This window comes from Panthera tigris, chromosome A3 (genome assembly GCF_018350195.1).
Source record: "Panthera tigris isolate Pti1 chromosome A3, P.tigris_Pti1_mat1.1, whole genome shotgun sequence".
NCBI lineage: Eukaryota > Metazoa > Chordata > Mammalia > Carnivora > Felidae > Panthera > Panthera tigris.
In genome coordinates this window covers 65,920,270-65,938,168 of record NC_056662.1, presented here as the reverse complement: position 1 = coordinate 65,938,168, position 17,899 = coordinate 65,920,270, and the positions used below count along the sequence as shown (strand labels likewise).

At 49.3% G+C, this 17,899-nt stretch overlaps 1 protein-coding gene across 1 annotated transcript; it reads left to right on the top strand.

Annotated features, from left to right (window-relative positions):
- The first annotated feature begins 16,800 nt into the window (after positions 1-16,800).
- Positions 16,801-17,299, top strand: LOC102956095 (guanine nucleotide-binding protein G(I)/G(S)/G(O) subunit gamma-10). The gene is given in 1 exon segment (XM_015538687.2): positions 16,801-17,299. A coding segment is annotated over 1 exon segment (207 nt). The 3' UTR covers positions 17,008-17,299.
- The last annotated feature ends 600 nt before the right edge of the window (positions 17,300-17,899 follow it).

Sequence of the window (17,899 nt, the reverse complement as noted above, 5' to 3'; positions counted from 1 at the left end):
ATATTTATTTCTCACAGCTCTGGGGGTTGAGAAGTCAAAGATCCAGATGTCAGCTGATTTCGTTCTTGGTGAGAGCCAGCCGCCTTCTTGCTGTGTCCTCACGTGGCAAACAGAGAGAGCTCTGATCTCTTCCTCTTCTTACAAGAACACTGATCCTGTTATGGGGGCCCACCTTCGTGACCTGACCTGAACCTCCCAAGGTCTCCAAAGTCCCAAGTCCCAAGGACTCCACATACTGTTGCTTTGGGGGTGAGGGCTTCAGTATAAGAAGGAACACAAACATCCAGTCCATAATAAGCACGCAACTGCTGTTGCTTTGGGGGTGAGGGCTTCAGTATAAGAAGGAACACAAACATCCAGTCCATAATAAGCACGCAACTGCTGTTGGAAACATGCCCTGGGCCCTGTGGGGTCCTGCTCTGTCCCCACGCTTGGCCGTGCCTCCTCGGCATGCATCATAGCTGGCATGTTTCTGCTCTGGCCTGATGGAGGAGTCAGGTGGGAGCTCGGAGCTGCTTCCTCCTGCTGATGTGCAGGGAGGGCCCGCCAGCACAGATGTCCTGGAGGGAGGGAGGCCGTGGCAGGGAGGTGGGCAGGTCTGCAGCCACATTCCAGGCCACCAGGGCTTCGTTACGCTGATGAAAACCAAACTGTGCCTTTTCTTTTCCTTTTTTTTTTTTTTCTTCACGGGATTTCTGCAAAGTGGGTTACAAAGCCTGTAGTGATGAATGCAGAGGGCAGGGCCAGAGGGGAAGGAGAGTGAGAGAAACAGCCAAGGAGAAGCACCAACTGGGTCAGGGACACAGAGGGTAGAGCGGGAGAGGACAACGTGAAGACCCGGAGATGGGGACAAGCAAAGAAAGACACAGGAGGAGAGGGAGCCAGAGCGAGAGAGAAAACAGAGGACAAAGTGGCCAAGATCCTGAGGGATGCATGGGAAGATACAGAGGACCAGGGGGCAGCTGGGGATGGGGAAGAGGCCCCGAGGGAGGAGAGGACCTGGAGGATGGGAAGGCAGACAGAGGGCCCTTCCCCACCCCAGCCCAACCCAGGAGAGGGAGAGAGAGGAGCCAGGGGAATCCCACTCATGCTGTGGAGCTCACTGGGCATCAGGGTCTCTGCTTCGTCTGGCTTGGCTGCCCCTCTCTCTAGTTCAACTCCAGATTGGAGGTCAAAGCCTCCTAGCTGGGGGCCTAGCTGACAGGATGGCTGGTCAGATAGGTCCAGTGTGGCCAGGCCTGTGGGCTGGGGGTGGGGATGGTGACCTCTAGGAGCTGCTCTTAGTTCCAGGGCCTGCTGGACAGCAACAAGCTCTCATGGTGCTGGGAGGGAAAGGCAATCAAAATCAGGGGTTGAAGGCAGAAGTGAAGAAAGAAAGAAAATTACACCTGGGGCGCATGGGTGGCTCAGTCGGTTGAGCGTCCGGCTTCGGCTCAGGTCATGATCTCACGGTTTGTGAGTTCGAGCTCCGCGTCAGGCTCTGTGCTGACAGCTCAGAGCCTGGAGCCTGTTTCGGATTCGTCCCTCTCTCTCTCTGCTCCTCCCCTACTCATGCTCTGTCTCTCTCTCTCTCTCTCAAAAATAAATAAACATTAAAAAGAAAGAGAAAGAAAGAAAGAAAGGAAGAAAGAAAGAAAGAAAATCACACATTCACATCATTAGCAATTAGTTGCCTTCCCTTTAGTTGCCTTCCCTTCTGAAGAGTATGGTCTTCCCAAACCAGGTGGTTGTGAATCATGCCCATCCCTAAAGCAAGTCCATGGCCAGACCCTTCTCTGAGAGCAAATCCCAGCAAGCTAGGGCCCCATCTAACCCTGGCAGGAAGAGAGGAGGCAGCTTTATTAGAAAAGAAGCTCCATTGGCCTCTGCCGGCACCCACTGGGGAGCCCCAGACTCTAGGAGCTTGGTTCAGGACCCAAGACCTGGCTCGGCCAGAGTGGCCATCAGGGCAGGGGACAGCCTGTGTGTGTGTGTGTGTGTGTGTGTGTGTGTGTGTTGAGTACAGGGAGCTAGCTATCAGGGATCTCAGACACCAGGGCAGGAAAACCCACCTAGGGAGCCAGAGGGTGTGGAAGGAGGGGAGACAACATCACATTCTCAGGCCTGGGGGGGGGGGCAGAAGAAGGGTAGGACTTGCCTCTTTCCCTCGGCTCAGGGCTCCCCATACATCCTCAGAAAGGTCAAGTGTCCAGACAAAGGGCATTGGCAGGTGCTCTGAGGAACAATGTACAAACAGCCCGTAGCACCTCCTCAGAAAGGATCCCTTCATAAGGGGAAAGACAAGGGTGTTGAAAACAAAGAAGGCAATGAGAGAGACTAGAATTGCAAGAGGCATTCAAGATCTGCTGACCCACCTCTCAGTGCACAGAAAGGGGCAGGAACTTGCCCAAGGCCACACAGCCAGGCCGTTGTTTTTTTTGTTTTGTTTTGTTTATTTATTTGTTATTGAAGTATAGTTGACATGCAACGTTATATTAGTTTCAGGTGTACAACATAGTGATTCAACAACTACGTATTACTCAGTGCTTACCAGTCACCATGCAACATTATTATGATATTGTTGACTATATTCCCTGTATTATACTTTTCATCCCCTTGACTTACTTATTTTATAACTGGAAGTTTGTACTTCTTTTTTTTTCAAAGTAGTCTCCAGGCCTAACGTGGGTCTTGAACTCATGATCTTGAGATCAAGAGTCGCATGCTCTACCGACTGAGCCAGCCAGGTGACCTTGGAAGTTGGTACTTCTTCATCCCCTTCACCTGTTCCCGCACCCCCATGCTCTCTGGCAACCGCCAGTTTGTTCTCCGTATTTATGAGTCTGTTTCTATTTTTTGTTTGTGTGTTTGTTCATTTGTTTTTTGGATTCCACATATAAGTGAAATCAGATGGTACTTGTCTTTCTCTCTCTGACTTATTTCACTTAGCACAATACCCTCTAGGTTCAACCATCTTGTTACAAATGGCAAAATTTCATTCTTTTTTATTTTTATTTATTTATTTATTTATTTTTGAGAGAGAGAGAGAGAGAGAGAGAGAGCAAGCGCTTGCATGAGTGGGGGAGGGGCAGAGAGAGAGGGAGCCACAGAATCCAAAGCAGGCTCCAGGCTCTGAGCTGCCTGCACAGAGGCTCAGGGCTCGAGCTCATGAACCATGAGATCATGACCTGAGCTGAAGTCAGACGCTTAACGGACTGAGCCACCCAGGTGCCTCCAAATTTCATTGTTTTTAGTGGCTAACATTTGATCGTATATATATATATATACCATATTTTCTTCAGCCTTCTTTTGTTGTTCTGCTCCCAACCCTTCCACAGTGTCCTGCGTCTGACTTGCCTGCATCCTTCAGGTCTTATCTCAGTGGGGCTCCCAAAGCCCCGTGATATAGATAGGAGTATTCCCATTTTACCAGTAGGGAAACTGAGGCTCTGTGGCTGAGTTGCCATAGGGCTCGTCCAAGGCCTGGTTGAGGCCTGGGTTCCCGGCTCAGGGCTGTCCTTCTGTGCTATGACCAGGCAGCTCATCTTCTGCAGTGGGGGTGGCCTGCACCATGCTGACTGCTAGGCCACCCTCCCCACCTTCCTGCTCAATCTTGCCCGTCGGGACCTGTTTGGGCAGAGAAGGTGATCACCTGAGTGGAGCTCTCATTCTGTGGCCCTTGCTAGACTGGTCCATCCCAGTCTGAGGGTTTCGTGTCTTTGATGAAGCCTTGTTTTCCTGGGGCTGCTTGTTTAAACGTATGCCCCCTTCTTTGTCCTCTGCCCAGGCCACCTCTGTTCCTCAGTGTGGGTGCATGTGTCAGCCACTGCCCTGGGCAGGAGGCTGTGGGACGGCCACAGCACAGTGACACATGGTTTGATGTGGGATAGGAATATTTTAAATCTGAGTTATCCTTCAGAGACTGGAACATGTGGTTTCCAGAAGCCCAAGGGCACTGGTTCCCTGAAGAGGGGGAGGGGAAGTGAGGAGAAAGTGTGGAAAGGGTAGGGGGTGGGGTGGGGACCAGACCGACCTAGCACAACTCCAACCTACTGAGTGCAGGCCTGGGAAGGACTCGCTGCCTGTCGACAAGCGTGGGTCGATTCCTCTAGACCCTGGAAAACACCGCCCCCACCCCCCACCCCCGCCCCGCCCTGCCTCCGGCCCTCTTGGGACCCCTGCTCCCAGCACGTTTCCTGCAGCATCAGCAACATGTTTCTATTTTTTCCCAGTCTCCCTGGTGCGGCTCATTCCACCCCACCAGAGTGAGCCTGTGTGCCAAATGCTTCGCCCCTCTCTCTTAAGAGTGTGTGAGGACTGGCAGTCACATTTTCCTGCCCCCCGTGCCCCAGGCAGGCGGAGGCTGGGCAGACAGGACAGCAGGGCTCCAAACTCATCAACCAACTGCAGCCTGTTGGGGTTGGGTCCAGTGGGTGCAGGTCGTCTCTTGCATGTGACCAGCTGGGCCAGGCCTTGGCCCGGGGAGCAACCTCCGCCCCCGCTTGAGAGGGAGGAGGCCCCAGGGGAGTGGCCAAAGGTGGCCAGAGAGCAACCAGAGGAGGAGAGAGACAATGTGGATGGCTGCCCTCGCCTGTGACGCAGGCTCTTTAGTTTGCTGGGAAGAGATGGACGGAGATGCCCTGAGTTCTGAGGCGTGGGAAGGGGAAGGGCTCTGCAACCAATGGCTTCCAGACTGGGCCAGAGAGCCATCTTCCCCAGGAGCCTACGTGAGACTCAGCAGCCTTAGGGAACCTCTTCCCAAAAAGCTGTGTGATTGGCCAGCTAGCCACCATCCTGTACAGAGTCCCCCAACTAGGTCCCTGGACTGGGCAGAATCTCTGGGTGAGCCATTGGCTCAGAGGCCAGCCTCCCTCCCACCAGCCTGGGCATGGTGGCCTTTGGCTGCGGTCCCCATCCCTGGGCCAATCTGTGCAGCAGGTTGAGGAAGTGGTTTTACTGAACTTCATGCAGAAGGAACTATTGGTGGCCATTTTCCCCCAAGGAGCTCTGAGAGAGCCAGTTACCTAGAGTGTCTGGAGTGACCCCCCCAGTCATTAGTACCTCGAGGCAGGGTTCCTTCATTTACTCAGCAAGCATTTATTGAGTCCCTCCTGTGTACCAGGCTGGGGATATAGAATCCCAACCCACATGGTGCTTTAAGAGGCAGGTGGGGAAGCACAGAAGTAAGCCATGATCACAATCAAAGGTGACATACTACACTGACAGGGAAGGATAGGGTGTCTGGGTGCTCACTCAGTTTGGGGGGATCAAGGAAGCTCTTCATGAAACATGGACACCTAATTGATGCCTGAAGATGTTAAAGTGAGTGGTGGGGGGTGGAGGATAGGGATGAGATTTCCGGGTTGAGGTGGCACTGGGGGCGAAGGCAAGAGTAATGATGGTACTTTCCAGAAGTGAGTCCCAGAGCAGGTGGTGGAGGAGGAAAGGGCTGCAGAGCTAAGCAGAAGCCACACTCACAAGGACCTTGCATGTCTTAATTTGTATACCTTTCTTGAATCTTCAGCCAGAATTTTTCTCAGCCTCTAACTCCAGCAGGAAACCCAGTGGGAGATAGTGATTTCCTGCCCTCGGAGAGAAGAAAACAAAACTCCAGCAATTTCTGTCTAACCCCAGAATGTTAAAAGTTGACTCATGCTTGTTGGGGTAGCACAGATGATGGCAGTTTTCTAAAAACAGTACTTTTTGCTTTTCTATTTATAAAGGTAATGCGTGCTCGGTGTGGAAAAGTATAAAGAAATAAAAGCACATATAATCCCTTCATGAGAGATAATCAACATCAACATTTTGCAATTTTCCTTCCAGTCTTTTTTTTTTTTAACTATACTTTTTGTTTTTGCTTACATGGTTGAGGTAAAACTATATATCAATTTTCTTATCTGCTTTGTACCCTTGATATAACATAAGTATGTTCCCTTATTATTAAACATTCTTTTTTTTTTGGTGCACCTGGGTGGCTCAATCAGTTGAGTGTCTGACTTCGGCTCAGGGCATGATCTCATGGCTTGGCTTGTGAGTTCGAGCCCCACATCAGGTTCTGCGCTGACAGCTCAGAGCCTGGAGCCTGCTTCAGATTCTGTGTCTCCCTCTCTCTCTGCCCCTCCCCTGCTCACGCACTGTCTCTCTCAAAAATAAATTAACATTAAAAAAAATTTTTTTTAATTCTTTGTTTTTAAGGGCCACATCATGTGGTCTCTCTTGAGTTCCTCTGCTGACTCCAGGCCTTTGTATCTTCGAGAAAAGTGGAGCCTGAGCCAGCCAATCATCAAAATCACCTGGGGACCTTGGGGACCAGCCAGGCTTCTGGCATCAGAATCTAGCACTTGAGACTGGAGAATCTGCAAGTTTAAAAAGCCCCTCAGGATGCCCTGAAACCGCCGAGGACCAGCAGGTCGGTCAACCTGTCGCGAAGCCCTCCAGGCCACACGGCACCTGCAGAACTCCCAGGAACCCACAGAGTTTGAGACATCTCATTTTCAGTCAGACAAAATTATGTCCATTGTCAGGAAAACACAGATAATGCTCTTGGAACCAGGTTCTGGCATACTGTAGGTGCTCAAAAAAAAAAAAAAAAAAAAAGTAACTGCTGTTGTTGGAATCCCAGGTAGAAGCCTTTGTGCTGTTTCCCAGTAGACAGACACTCTTTGTTTCCACACCCACCCCTGGGAAGGGCTTCACCGCCGCCTCAGGACCCTGCTGTCTTCAACCTCCTTGGTATCACATACAGAATTGATGCTCCCTTCTCAGTAGCATAGCTATTATACGGCAGTCATTAAAAAAAGTAAGAACACCTTGCCATGAGACAGAATGTTATATATTCAGGACTATCCCAGAAAAACTGAGGCTCATGTCCATAGATGACCAGGAAGGCCCTGAAGGGTGGCGGGGTGGGGAGCATTCTAAGCACATCATGAGGGGCCGTCAGGACCCTGCTTCCCATCCAACTGAGGAGGAGGCAAGATGGCAGGAAGAAAACAAGGGAAATTGGCCTTTATGGAGAGCCTGCTCCAAATGCAGTGTGGTTGTCACCTGTACCAACTGTCACTGGTTGCTGATAAGCCTAGAGACTGAGAACAAACACAACTTTCTAGGGCAGTTTGATGTTGCCACAATATTCAAGTGTGTGATCATTTTTTCTAGTAATTCCCTTTTTTGCTGTCTATTACAAAACCACTGGTCTGTGGCCAATTGAAAATTTGCAAAATTGGTCCTTCACAGAAAGCTTGAGGCACTGGTCTAGAAACTGATGTGTGGCATCTTATTTAATCCTCAAACAACTTCTGCAGGGGCTTGAATGGGGGGGTCCTTTCTCCCCCCCTGCTGTAAGCTAACATCCATCCCAGTGCTCGCCAGCTAAGTGTCAGCGGGAGGAGGGTGGTTCTGTTCCCGATCACCTGTCCCAACCCAATCACGAGGCGGGACCAAGACTCTTGAAAAAGACCCCACAGAGAGTCTGGGGGCTCTCAATTTCCCCAGGAGATGGGGGCATCCCACCTCAGGGTGGAATGACACAGGGGGGTACCTTCCTGAGGAAATTGCCCAGCTAGCATCTGCCCTCCATTTGGCATCATGGGAGCTTTTCCTCCCATCCAAGCCAGGTCCCGCTGTGGCAGCTGCTGTCCTGAGCTTGCCATCAACTAATTGTCAAGCCCCTGCCATATACTGAGGCGCGTACTAGCTGCGCTAGGGGTTCCAAATGAGGATATTTTTGGTAAGCACTTAGTCTGATTAACTCATTTAATTTTCACGACAACCACATGGGAGAGGTCCTATTTTTACCTTCATTGCACAGGAGATTCTCAAGGAGGTTAAGGGACAGGCTTAAAATCACACAGCTAGTAAGTGGCAGGCCTGGGGTTGTCTCAAGGCTGCCCTACTCTAGGCCCTGAGCTCTTAACTTCAGTGCGATGCCACAGTCCTGCCCTGGAGGGGTTTGCAGTCCAGTGGGGTCCGTGAGAGCCCTGAAGAATCCTAGCGGAGTCAGATTGTCCTGACTTATGGCCCAGGAACCTAGAGGAATGAGGGATGCTGGGGCGGAGGCCATGGAGGGACTTTGGGGAGGGAGGCAGCCATTCTTAAGGCCCTGCTCCTCGGCTCCCCCATGCTCCCCTGGGAGCACACTCATATCCTGTGTCCTTGCCCCCTCCCTCCCCAGACATGATCTCACTCCTCCTCACCCCTGGAGGCCCCAGAAAAGAGACTATTGTTTCCTCCCACACACGGGAACTTGGAGACCCGCAAGCCTCCTCTCCCCCTGTTAGGGCAGCCCCAGTTCCCACAGTGCAGTAATGGACCCCAAGGTCCTCAGCCCCTCTTGATACAGCACTCCCTCCTTAGTTTATCCCATAAGCTCTTTGCCTCCAAACCATATTTTTTGTACTTTTCCGCCTTTGAGAAGGCTATGAAGTAGGAATCCCAGGCTCTGCTGGGAGTCTTTCTGCCTTCCCACCCTGGCATCCTCTGTACCCTCTGCTCTGTGGAGAGGTGAGAGGCAGCGTAGGGCAGAGTGGGACCAAGGCAGCTGGCATCAGGAGGTCCAAACTAGTATCCGGTTGCCTTAATCTCTCAGTGGTCAGTCATTTAAACCCTCAGCACTCTCATCCTAGAAAATCAGGGTGCTTGTGAGGATTAAACGGGAAATTGCTGTGGAAGCTCCCTACCAGTTCTAAGTGGCTCTACCTGGTTGGGCTTCCCTTCCAGCTCCCGGCTTATTTGAGCCTTGCCCAGCCTTCAAAGCTAGCCTCAAGCCCACTACCTCCAGGAAGTCCTCCCTAAGTACACCTGTGTGGTCCGAGTCTTTGGCCTGAAGGCGTCATCATCCTGTGTTCCTGCAGCCCTAGAGAGACACGTGAACGGCAGGCGTCACTCTGAGGACCACGTGTTGGCATCTGTCATGCTGCCTGTGCTGAGCCAGAGCCAGGGCAAACTCAAGTCTGCTCTACTCTGCAGGACTTCTGGGTCTTAGGACTTCTCGTCTTCTGACCGTTTTTACTGGGGCGGCCAGATCTGAGGGCTCTCTTAACCCAGGGAGGTGGTTTAGAGCGAGATTTTTGTGATCCTCACTAGACTGGTAAGGGCAGTGAGGCTAGGAAAGCCCAAGACCCGGCTAAGGTCACAGGATTGGGTAGTCAATTGCAGAGTCAGAGTCAGGGTTCAAACCGGAATTTCTAATGCTTTCTACATTCCCTGGGTGTCACCGTTGCTCAGGGCCCGAATAAAGCCAAACCAAGCACCAGAAGTATGTGCATTTGGGGCCCATATGACCTCTTGAGTGGGCTTTTGCTATTTCTTTGCTTCCCCCTGCTCCCGCCTCCTGGCATTCCTCCAGAAGCCAACCCTCAATGCCCCGGGGAGCCAGCCCGGGCCTGGGCAAGGTGGCAGAGATGGTTCCAGACCGGGAGCCCTAGACCAGGCCTTGCACACAACAGGAATCGGGATCCCCCAAGGCCGCGAGCGGGTCCTTGCTCTCTGCAGCACAGACAGTCCTGGTTCTGAAGAGCCCCAGAGGCCAGGAGAGGGTTTTAAATAGCCAGTGACAAGCCCCTTGTGAGGCTTGGTTTAAATTAGTTGTCGGCGCTTGATTGAATCAGGTTTAATTGTTGGTTGGTTCTGAAATGATGAACGAGGTATGGCTTTAAATAGGAACCATAAGTGTTTCAAACTCACCCTGAGCAGGATCTCCAAGTACAGGGCTGCTCTCCTCCTATTCCAAGGGCTCCTGGGGGAGGGGAGGCGACCGAGAAGGTGAACTGAGCTGGGCTGGCCTGCACTGCTTCTCCTGTTCACTGGTGGTTTATTATCCCAGCAGAGAAATCCAAGAAAAGCCTGATGGGGGCTCTGGGAGATGAGGTCTTGTGATTCAATCGACCACCCCATCAATCACTTTCCTCCCTGCCCTTTGACTAGGCTTGCTTATTTGCATCTGTGCCTTTGTAGCTGTCCCCAGACAGGTCTTCCTAGCCTTGACGGAGGAAGAGGGGGGCCTGGCCTAGCGGACATCTCTACGGTGCGTGGGAGCCAGAAGTCCGGCATTCAGGCCTCACTTTGCCCCTCGGAGCTCTCTCAGCCTATTTCCACATCTGTAGAGTAAGATGAAGCTCGCCCTACCTACCTCCATCTAGAAGTTGTTGTGGGATCAAGGGGCTAATGTGGAGAAAGAGCCCTGAAAACTGTCATCTGTGCCCTTAATGCTGGCGAATCTGGCCCTGGGCTGCCAAGCTGGGGTGTATGGCAGGTGGAGCATGTGGGTGGGGAGAGGGGATGCTCGGTTTGCCCCTACAGTCCAAGGGCTCTTCCCACCCACAGGGTACCACCCGCTCAGTGCTTTGGTGTCTTCCTCACCGTTGCCAGGCCTTTCCAGTTCTTTGGGCCAAGGTCCCCATGCACCTCTTTCACTTGGCGCCCAACTGGTAGGCTCACCTGGCTACACCTGTCACCCTCAGCCTCCTGTAACTTCCACCTGGAGCCAAGTTCCGCCTCAAAGGAGCCTCACAGAGCCAGAGTTCTGACTGCCAGTGTCCTTGGGTGGGCATCCATACCATACCCACAGCCACACCAGTCCTAGAACAAGAACAGGGCTGACCAAGAGTCCTCTGGGCCCATCTTCCCATCTCTGAAGAACAGGTAAGGCTAAGGGCAGAGACCTGGATTTCCTCCCTTTGCCTGAAATTAGATTGAGGACATCTGGGGCCTGTGGGAGCAAGTGACAGGGAGGCAGTTTTTAGTTCAACCCTGGAAAGGCTCTCACAGGGAATACTAGCGGAGCTCAGACGTTGCCTGGACAAGACTTCTATGGGGAGTGTTGCAGAAGGGACGCCTCCTGGGCTGGGGCAGACCAAGCGATGTCAGAGCTGGAAGGCCACAACCTGCTTCGACCCTGACCTCCTTCCTTCAGGAGCTCAAACCAATGGTCTCCTAGTCTCCCTGAGCCACAGGCCCTGCGTTTGTGAAAACAGGAAAGTGAGGCCTTCCTAAAAGAGGGTGGTGTGAGGATTGGGAAATACAAGCTAACAGATGCAAAAGCGCTCCTGGCTTGGCCCCGGGTTGGCTTTTGAAAAACCGCTATGAACCTAAGCCAGTGGGGGCTCGGCCTGGAGGACAGTGACGATCCCTTCCAACTCTGGGTGTCTACTAATCGGTACGCTGGCCACAGGCACCTGACTACCCAGGGGCAGAAGCCGCCAGACCAAGTGCCCACAGCATTGAGAAGGGATCTGCTAAGAGTGGGCAGGTACCACAGCGCCTCACCCTGGGACCGATGTCCTTCTGAAGGGGACAATGGAGAGGATGGGAAAGAAAGCCCTATCTCATGTCCTTCTCCGAGCTATGTGTGATGGCTGTAACTGTGCTGTGGATGTGCTGGGAGGGCAGCAGGGACTGATGGGGCCTGAGCCACATTCTCTAGGTCCTCTTCCCACAGAGGCGTCCAGGGGGCGGAATCGGGCCCTCTTCACGGTGCCAAAATAAACTTGCATTGTTTCCAGCAACACAAGAGGCCTCAGTGAAGCAGCTTTTGCCAAACCCTATAAGGAAGCCAGAGAAGGGAGGGGAGCCTGGAATGAGACATGCCCCCTCTCCCACCCACCTCCCCAGCTTTCTTTTGACTTCCATAAAACTCCATGTAGGCAAGCCCTAAGGCAAATACCCATGGGCGCTGTGGGAATCTGGAGTTTTAGGGAAAAAAGAAGGGACTGGAACTCCCATTTGTTGAATGTTTACTATGTGCTACTTATTTTGCTTATAAAGACAGTCATGTTAATGAGCTGGGGGTGCACACAGACCTGGGTTCACATTCTGACCCTGTCATTTTGCTATGTGATCTGGGAGAGGGAATGGCTCTTTGCTTGTTTCTTCATAGGTGAAATGGAGCTCCTAAGAGTACACTTCAGAGCGTCGTATTAAAGATTAACTCAGAAAAAAAAAAAAAAAAAAGGTTAGAGAGGGAGGGAGCCAAAACATAAGAGACTCTTAAAAACTGAGAACAAACTGAGGGTTGATGGGGGGTGGGAGAGAGGGGAGGGTGGGTGATGGGTATTGAGGAGGGCACCTTTTGGGAAGAGCACTGGGTGTGGTATGGAAACCAATTTGACAACACATTTCATATTAAAAAAAACAAATTCAAATAAACTATACTAGATAAAACACTATTTAAAAAAAGGATTAACTCAGGTAACATGCTTAGTTAGCATAATGCACAGCACATAAAATGCACTCAATATGTTAGTTGTCATTATTATTAAATAGTTGCTATTAGTAATATTATTTTCAAACTTCGTGACAATACTGAGAGGTAAGTGCAGTAGGTAACTATTTCAAGTATGGAAACTGAGGCTTGAGAGGGATCAAGGCACCTTTTCAGGGCCTGACTCAGGATTCAAACCCAGGTCTACCTGGCTCTAAGGCCCACACTTGTCATGTCTGCATCTGAGATGGGGGCCCAACTGAGTATCCTGATACAGATGCCAGGTTGCTCTGAGGCTGGGAATCCAGAAAGCAACCAAAACAGAGCCTGCCGGGCATCATTGTCATGGTCCAACTACTCCCTAGACTTCATAGGCTTGGCCACCATCATCCAGCTGGGCTTGGCTGACCACCAAAGCCCAGGGTTGCCCTTGCCAGGCCCCAGGGCTCCTCTGTCCCTGGACCATCGATCTGAAGTGAGTGTCTGCACAGCTGGACCCCAGGCTGCCCAGTTGGTTTCCCATTCCTGCACGGACGGCTTACTGCAGTTGATCCAAAGCAGGCTGGGATTTAAACGCTGGCTCTGTCACTCATTAGCTGGGTGACACTGGGCTTGTTACTTGCTCTCTCTGAGCTTCAATTTTCTCATCTGTAATGCTGGAGCAACGGCATCTAGCTTTCTGGGTCCCTGTGAGAATTACTTGAGACGATGGACATGACATAAGTGTCTGGAAGGTTAGTTCACCCCAGCTCCTGGCCTCCCCGTCTTGAGACAAATTCTCCCTGGGACCATGGGACTGTGGGGCCCCAGACCGGGACTGATTTTTCCTCCTTAGATATGGATTCTCTGCGTGACATCCTTAATGAAAAACGAATAACTCATGTGTTCATTTCATTAAATGCTACCCCCACAAAAGTGTGGGCTTGTGCAATTCTCCAAAGACTGTCAACTGGAAGATATCTCGGAATTCCTCGTAAATCAAAAGGTTTCATTTTTCTGCCAAGACAGTCAATTTTCTCTGCCTTGAGTCAGGCGGAGGGGCGGTGCTGGGCTGGGATCCGAGTCAACAGACCTGCCTGCTGGTCCGGACTCTGCCAATGATCAACGCAGGACAGGAGCAAACCGCTTCTTTTGCATTGAGACTCTGAAGTCTTGGTTTCCTCCTCTGAAAAATGGGTGGTGTGCGTGTGTTGGGGTGGCCTGCTGCTAGATGGTCTTCTGTCTCTTCCTCCAGTTCTAAAATTCTGGAACTTGATCTCTTCTTCTGCCTCTGCTTCTCTCTACCCTCCAGACTCCACCTCTCCAGCCCCCTTCCTGCTCTCCTTCTCCCCTTGCCCTGTCCTGTCTACCTTTCCTGTCAATCAGACCAGATCAGCCCAGGGCAGGGACTGGAGAAAAAAACGTCTATGCATTCCTGGCAGACGATAATCTTCTAATGCCCTTATTGCAAAAGCAGCCCTTCTTTGGGGTGAAAAGAAGGGCAGCCAAGATCTGTGTTTCTATTATGGGGTCCAGAAAGGGGGGCATTTGCTCTTGGCGCTAAGGATGGATACATTTAGGAGTAAGAGGTGGCCCCTTCTCTAAATGCGGCTTTGGGAAGGGGTCCTGGGTCAGCCCAAGGGGGCTTCGTGGTTGCCTGGTGGGGCAGATTCCAGGCCACCCAGAGGGGTCTGTGGCCTGCAGGGCAGTGGGGTGGAGAGTATGCAGGGCAAAGGACCCCGAGGGAATTCAGCCGCCTAAGAACTGCAGTCTGAGCTGGTCTCTTGGGGAGGATAGGGGAGAATAGCTAATGTATTTGGGTTTCTTCACCACTGAGTTCATCTGATTGACAGAGGGAGATAGAAATAGAGGCCTGGAAAGATTGCCCAGCGCAGGGGTTGGGCAGGAGAAGGAGAGCCAGAGAGAGACGGAGGGGCCAAAGAGGGAAGCAAAGAAGGGAAAGAGGAAGAGAGAAAAGAGAGAAGGGAAGGAGAGAGGAAAGCAGGCAAGAAGGAAGGAAAAAGGAAGGGAAGAGAGTGAGGAAGGAAAATGTTTCCCAGACCGTGTCATCTGAGTGCCACCAATCCTCCAAGATTGAGGGGCGGGGCAGGCATGCTGAGGGTCCAGCCCCGTGCGGGGCGACTTTCCCACCATCCCTCTCCTGGGGCTTTGCTGTGCCCACTGCTCCATGGCTTCCCCAGCAGAAGCCACTTCCGAGCCTCCTCATTGCCCCACTCTGGCAGCCCTATTTACCTAAAACACAAAGTTAGCAATTGCCCTGGAGCTGCGCAAGGATGTAGCGGGCCCTGTGTGGCTGGCAAGTCCCAGAAGCGAGTCCTAGCAGCACAATTAGACGGGCACAGAACCGAGTACTCAAAATACAGCACGCACTGTCCCACTCACTAGATCACTAAATATGCTTTCGCCTCTGTTTTTACCATACTAGCACATGTACACGTATAAACCCACTCCATTCACCATGTTTGGCTTTAAACATCTCTTTACTAGTTCTGAAAATAAAATCCACTGAAAGACCTGCAACCATTAAGAGCCCTGTCTGTCCATCTATCCATCCATCCATCCATCCATCCATCCATGTAGAGTCTGCCCTTTCAAGGGACTTTTATTATTTATTTATTTATTTATTTAAAGTTTATTTCTTTTGAGAGAGAAAGAGAGAGAAAGCATGAGTCAGGGAGGAACAGAGAGAGAAGGACAGAGAGAGAATCCCAAGCTCTGTCAGCACAGAGCCAATTCAGGGCTCGAACTCATGAACCATGACATCATGACTTGAGCCGAAGTCGGACGCTTAACCAACTGAGCCTCCCAGCCACCTCTCAAGGGACTTTTAATTGAGTATCTACAGTACGCCAGGCAGTTGGCTTTACTGGGTCAACCACAAAAACAGGCCTTGCCCTCAAGGGGTACACTTTCTGTTGGGTAAACACACATAAATAATTTATTATTATATATATTATAAGTGGAATAATAAGAATGTTTCCAATTGTTATCTGGTAAAAACAAAACAAGACAAATCAACTGTGCCAGGCAACTGTTACACATAATCTGTAATGTGGACCCTGACTTCCAGAACAGAGGTGCCCTGCTCTCTGCCACCCACCTGTGGACAGATGACCTGTCTGGCTAGTGTGTCCTGATTCAGAGCTGGCATCTACTTTTTTAAAGAAAATATTGTTTTTTAAATGCATAAAACTGGGGTGCCCGGATGGCTCAGTCGGTTAAGTGTCCGACTTTGGCTCAGATCATGATCTTGTGATTCATGAGTTCAAGCCTCATATTGGGCTCTGTGCTGACAGCTTAGAGCCTGGATCCTGCTTTGGATTCTGTGTCTCCCTCTCTCTTTGCCCCTCCCCTGCTTGTGCTCGGTCTTTCTCTCGCTCTCAAAAATAAAATAAAACATTAAAACAAATAAATGCATAAGACCTATAAAGCAAATATCTTTGTAACCACCCATGAGATCAAGAAATAGACTAGAACATCTCCAGTACCTGTGAAGTGCCCCAACTCCACACCTCTCCCAATCAAATCTCCTCCTCTTCTCCCCAGAGGTAACACTATCCTGACTTTTCTGGTCATCATTACCTTTCTATATGGTTTTATCCTCTGTGTATGTACCCTAAAAATCTTAGAGTGAACTGTAGGAGACTAAATGGTTGGATAACAGCAATTTTATACAGTTTAAGCTAATGGTTAATTTACCTTTAGGTTTGGCAAGTAAGTACTTACTGTATGCATTCTTTTTTTTAAATTGAGGTATAATTGACTTTGTGTAACCTGCCGTGCTTCCCTATCCTAGAATGTGAGTATAATAAGGCATAATTTTTTAAATGTTTATTTATTTTTGAGAGAGAGTGTGAGTCGGGGAGAGATGGTGGCTGGGGACAGGGGGGGTTGGGGGCACAGAGGATCCAAAGCAGGCTCTATGCTGACAGCCTGATGCTGTGCTCGAACTCATAAATCATGAGAGCATAACCTGAGCCACAATTGGATGCTTAACCAACTGAGCCACCCAGGTGCCCCAAAGCCTTTCATTTCATCTGCCTCTCCAAGTGCAATGTCCATGGCCATGTTGGAGTGATCTGTAAAGACACCACAAGGTACTTTCTCCTCCTTTATAACACATTTTCCTATCACTCTTTTGCTCCAGCATTTTTTTAAAGTCTATTTTTCTTTCTCACTGCTCTGTAACCCTACCTCTATGTTATATCAAGTATCCCTATATGTGTTGATCTGTTCATGAGCTCTCTATTCTGTTTCAGTGATCTATTTCTCTATGCCTGTGCCAATGACACATTGTCGTAATTACTATGACCTTATGGTAAGTAATAATCCCTGATAGGACAATTCCTTCACTTTGTTTTTCTTATTTCACTCTCATATGAATTTTACAATAAGTTTACCAAATCCTACATGCAATAATGTGTTGGGATTTTGATTGGAATGCTTTGAATCCACATATAAATTTGTGGAAAATGACATCTTTACAATGCTGACCTATCTATCCACGAATATAGTATACCTCTGCATTTTTTAGAGTATCCTTTAGTGTCCCTCAATAAAGTTTAATAATTTTTTTTTATAGAAGTCTAACATACAGGCCACTGGAGCCCTGTGTTGCTGCCATGTCTTTTGGGGCCAGCGTGAATGTCCTGCAATGCCTCATGGAGCAGCTCAAGCTGGATGTCAGTGTGGAGAGTATCAAGGTCTCACAGGCACCTGCAGAGCTTCAACAGTACTGCACATAAAATGCCTGCAAGGATGCCCTGCTGGTAGGTGTTCCAGCTGAAAGCAACACTTTCTGGGAGCCCAGATCCTGTGCTTTATTCTAAAGGCTGGGAAGAAGTTTCCTGAGGAATGCTTTTAAAGCATAAAGTGATGGATGACTGCTTCTAAGTCTCAAGAAAACACTTTTTTCCAGCCAAATGACTCTTAGATATTTCAGGCCTGTCCTGTGGCCTGGTTCTATAGCCAAAATTCTACAGAAATTGATGAGTTTCTACTCAGATAAGAGAACTGAGTGAAAGAATGGACTTTAGATAATAATGGCCTGATTCTTTTGGTAAAGTGCTTCTATATTTAAGACAAACAAAAATGTTACCACCTAATATACTTTTTTCATGAGCAAATTACTAGTGTTTCTATATCTGGAATATCATGTTTGTTTTATTGACTAGATGTTTACAGTTTGGGAAGGAAAACATTTTTGTTAAAAAATTTGTATTTTGTTAATTTGTTGTTCCTAAGATTTTTATACCATAACAAAACTTGTTATTTTCTCATGAATTTAACAGTTTCTAAATGAGGACAAGCAAGTATAAAACTGGGAGAAGAATAAGTTTTATTGATCAAATGATGTCTTGATTTTTCTAAATGAGAAGATTATTTTATTTGTAACACTAAACATGGGAGCTGTTTCTTAGCAAACATATTTGTAAAGATTCGGTCTTTATCTTAAGTTCCTCTACTTTATAGTCATGGTTGTATCTTAAAAAAAGGTACATCATTTCATGTCTTAAAAAATGTTTACATGTGATCTTCTGAACATTGCAAATGATTAAAAACAAAATAATGGAAAACACTACAACCTAAATTCTTAATGTCACAAGTGTTTTACTTTGATGATGTGCTTTGATTTAATTTGGGACACTTAAAAAATTTTTTTTAACATTTTTATTTTTGAGAGAGAGGGAGACAGAGAGACAGAGAGAGAGAAAGAGCATG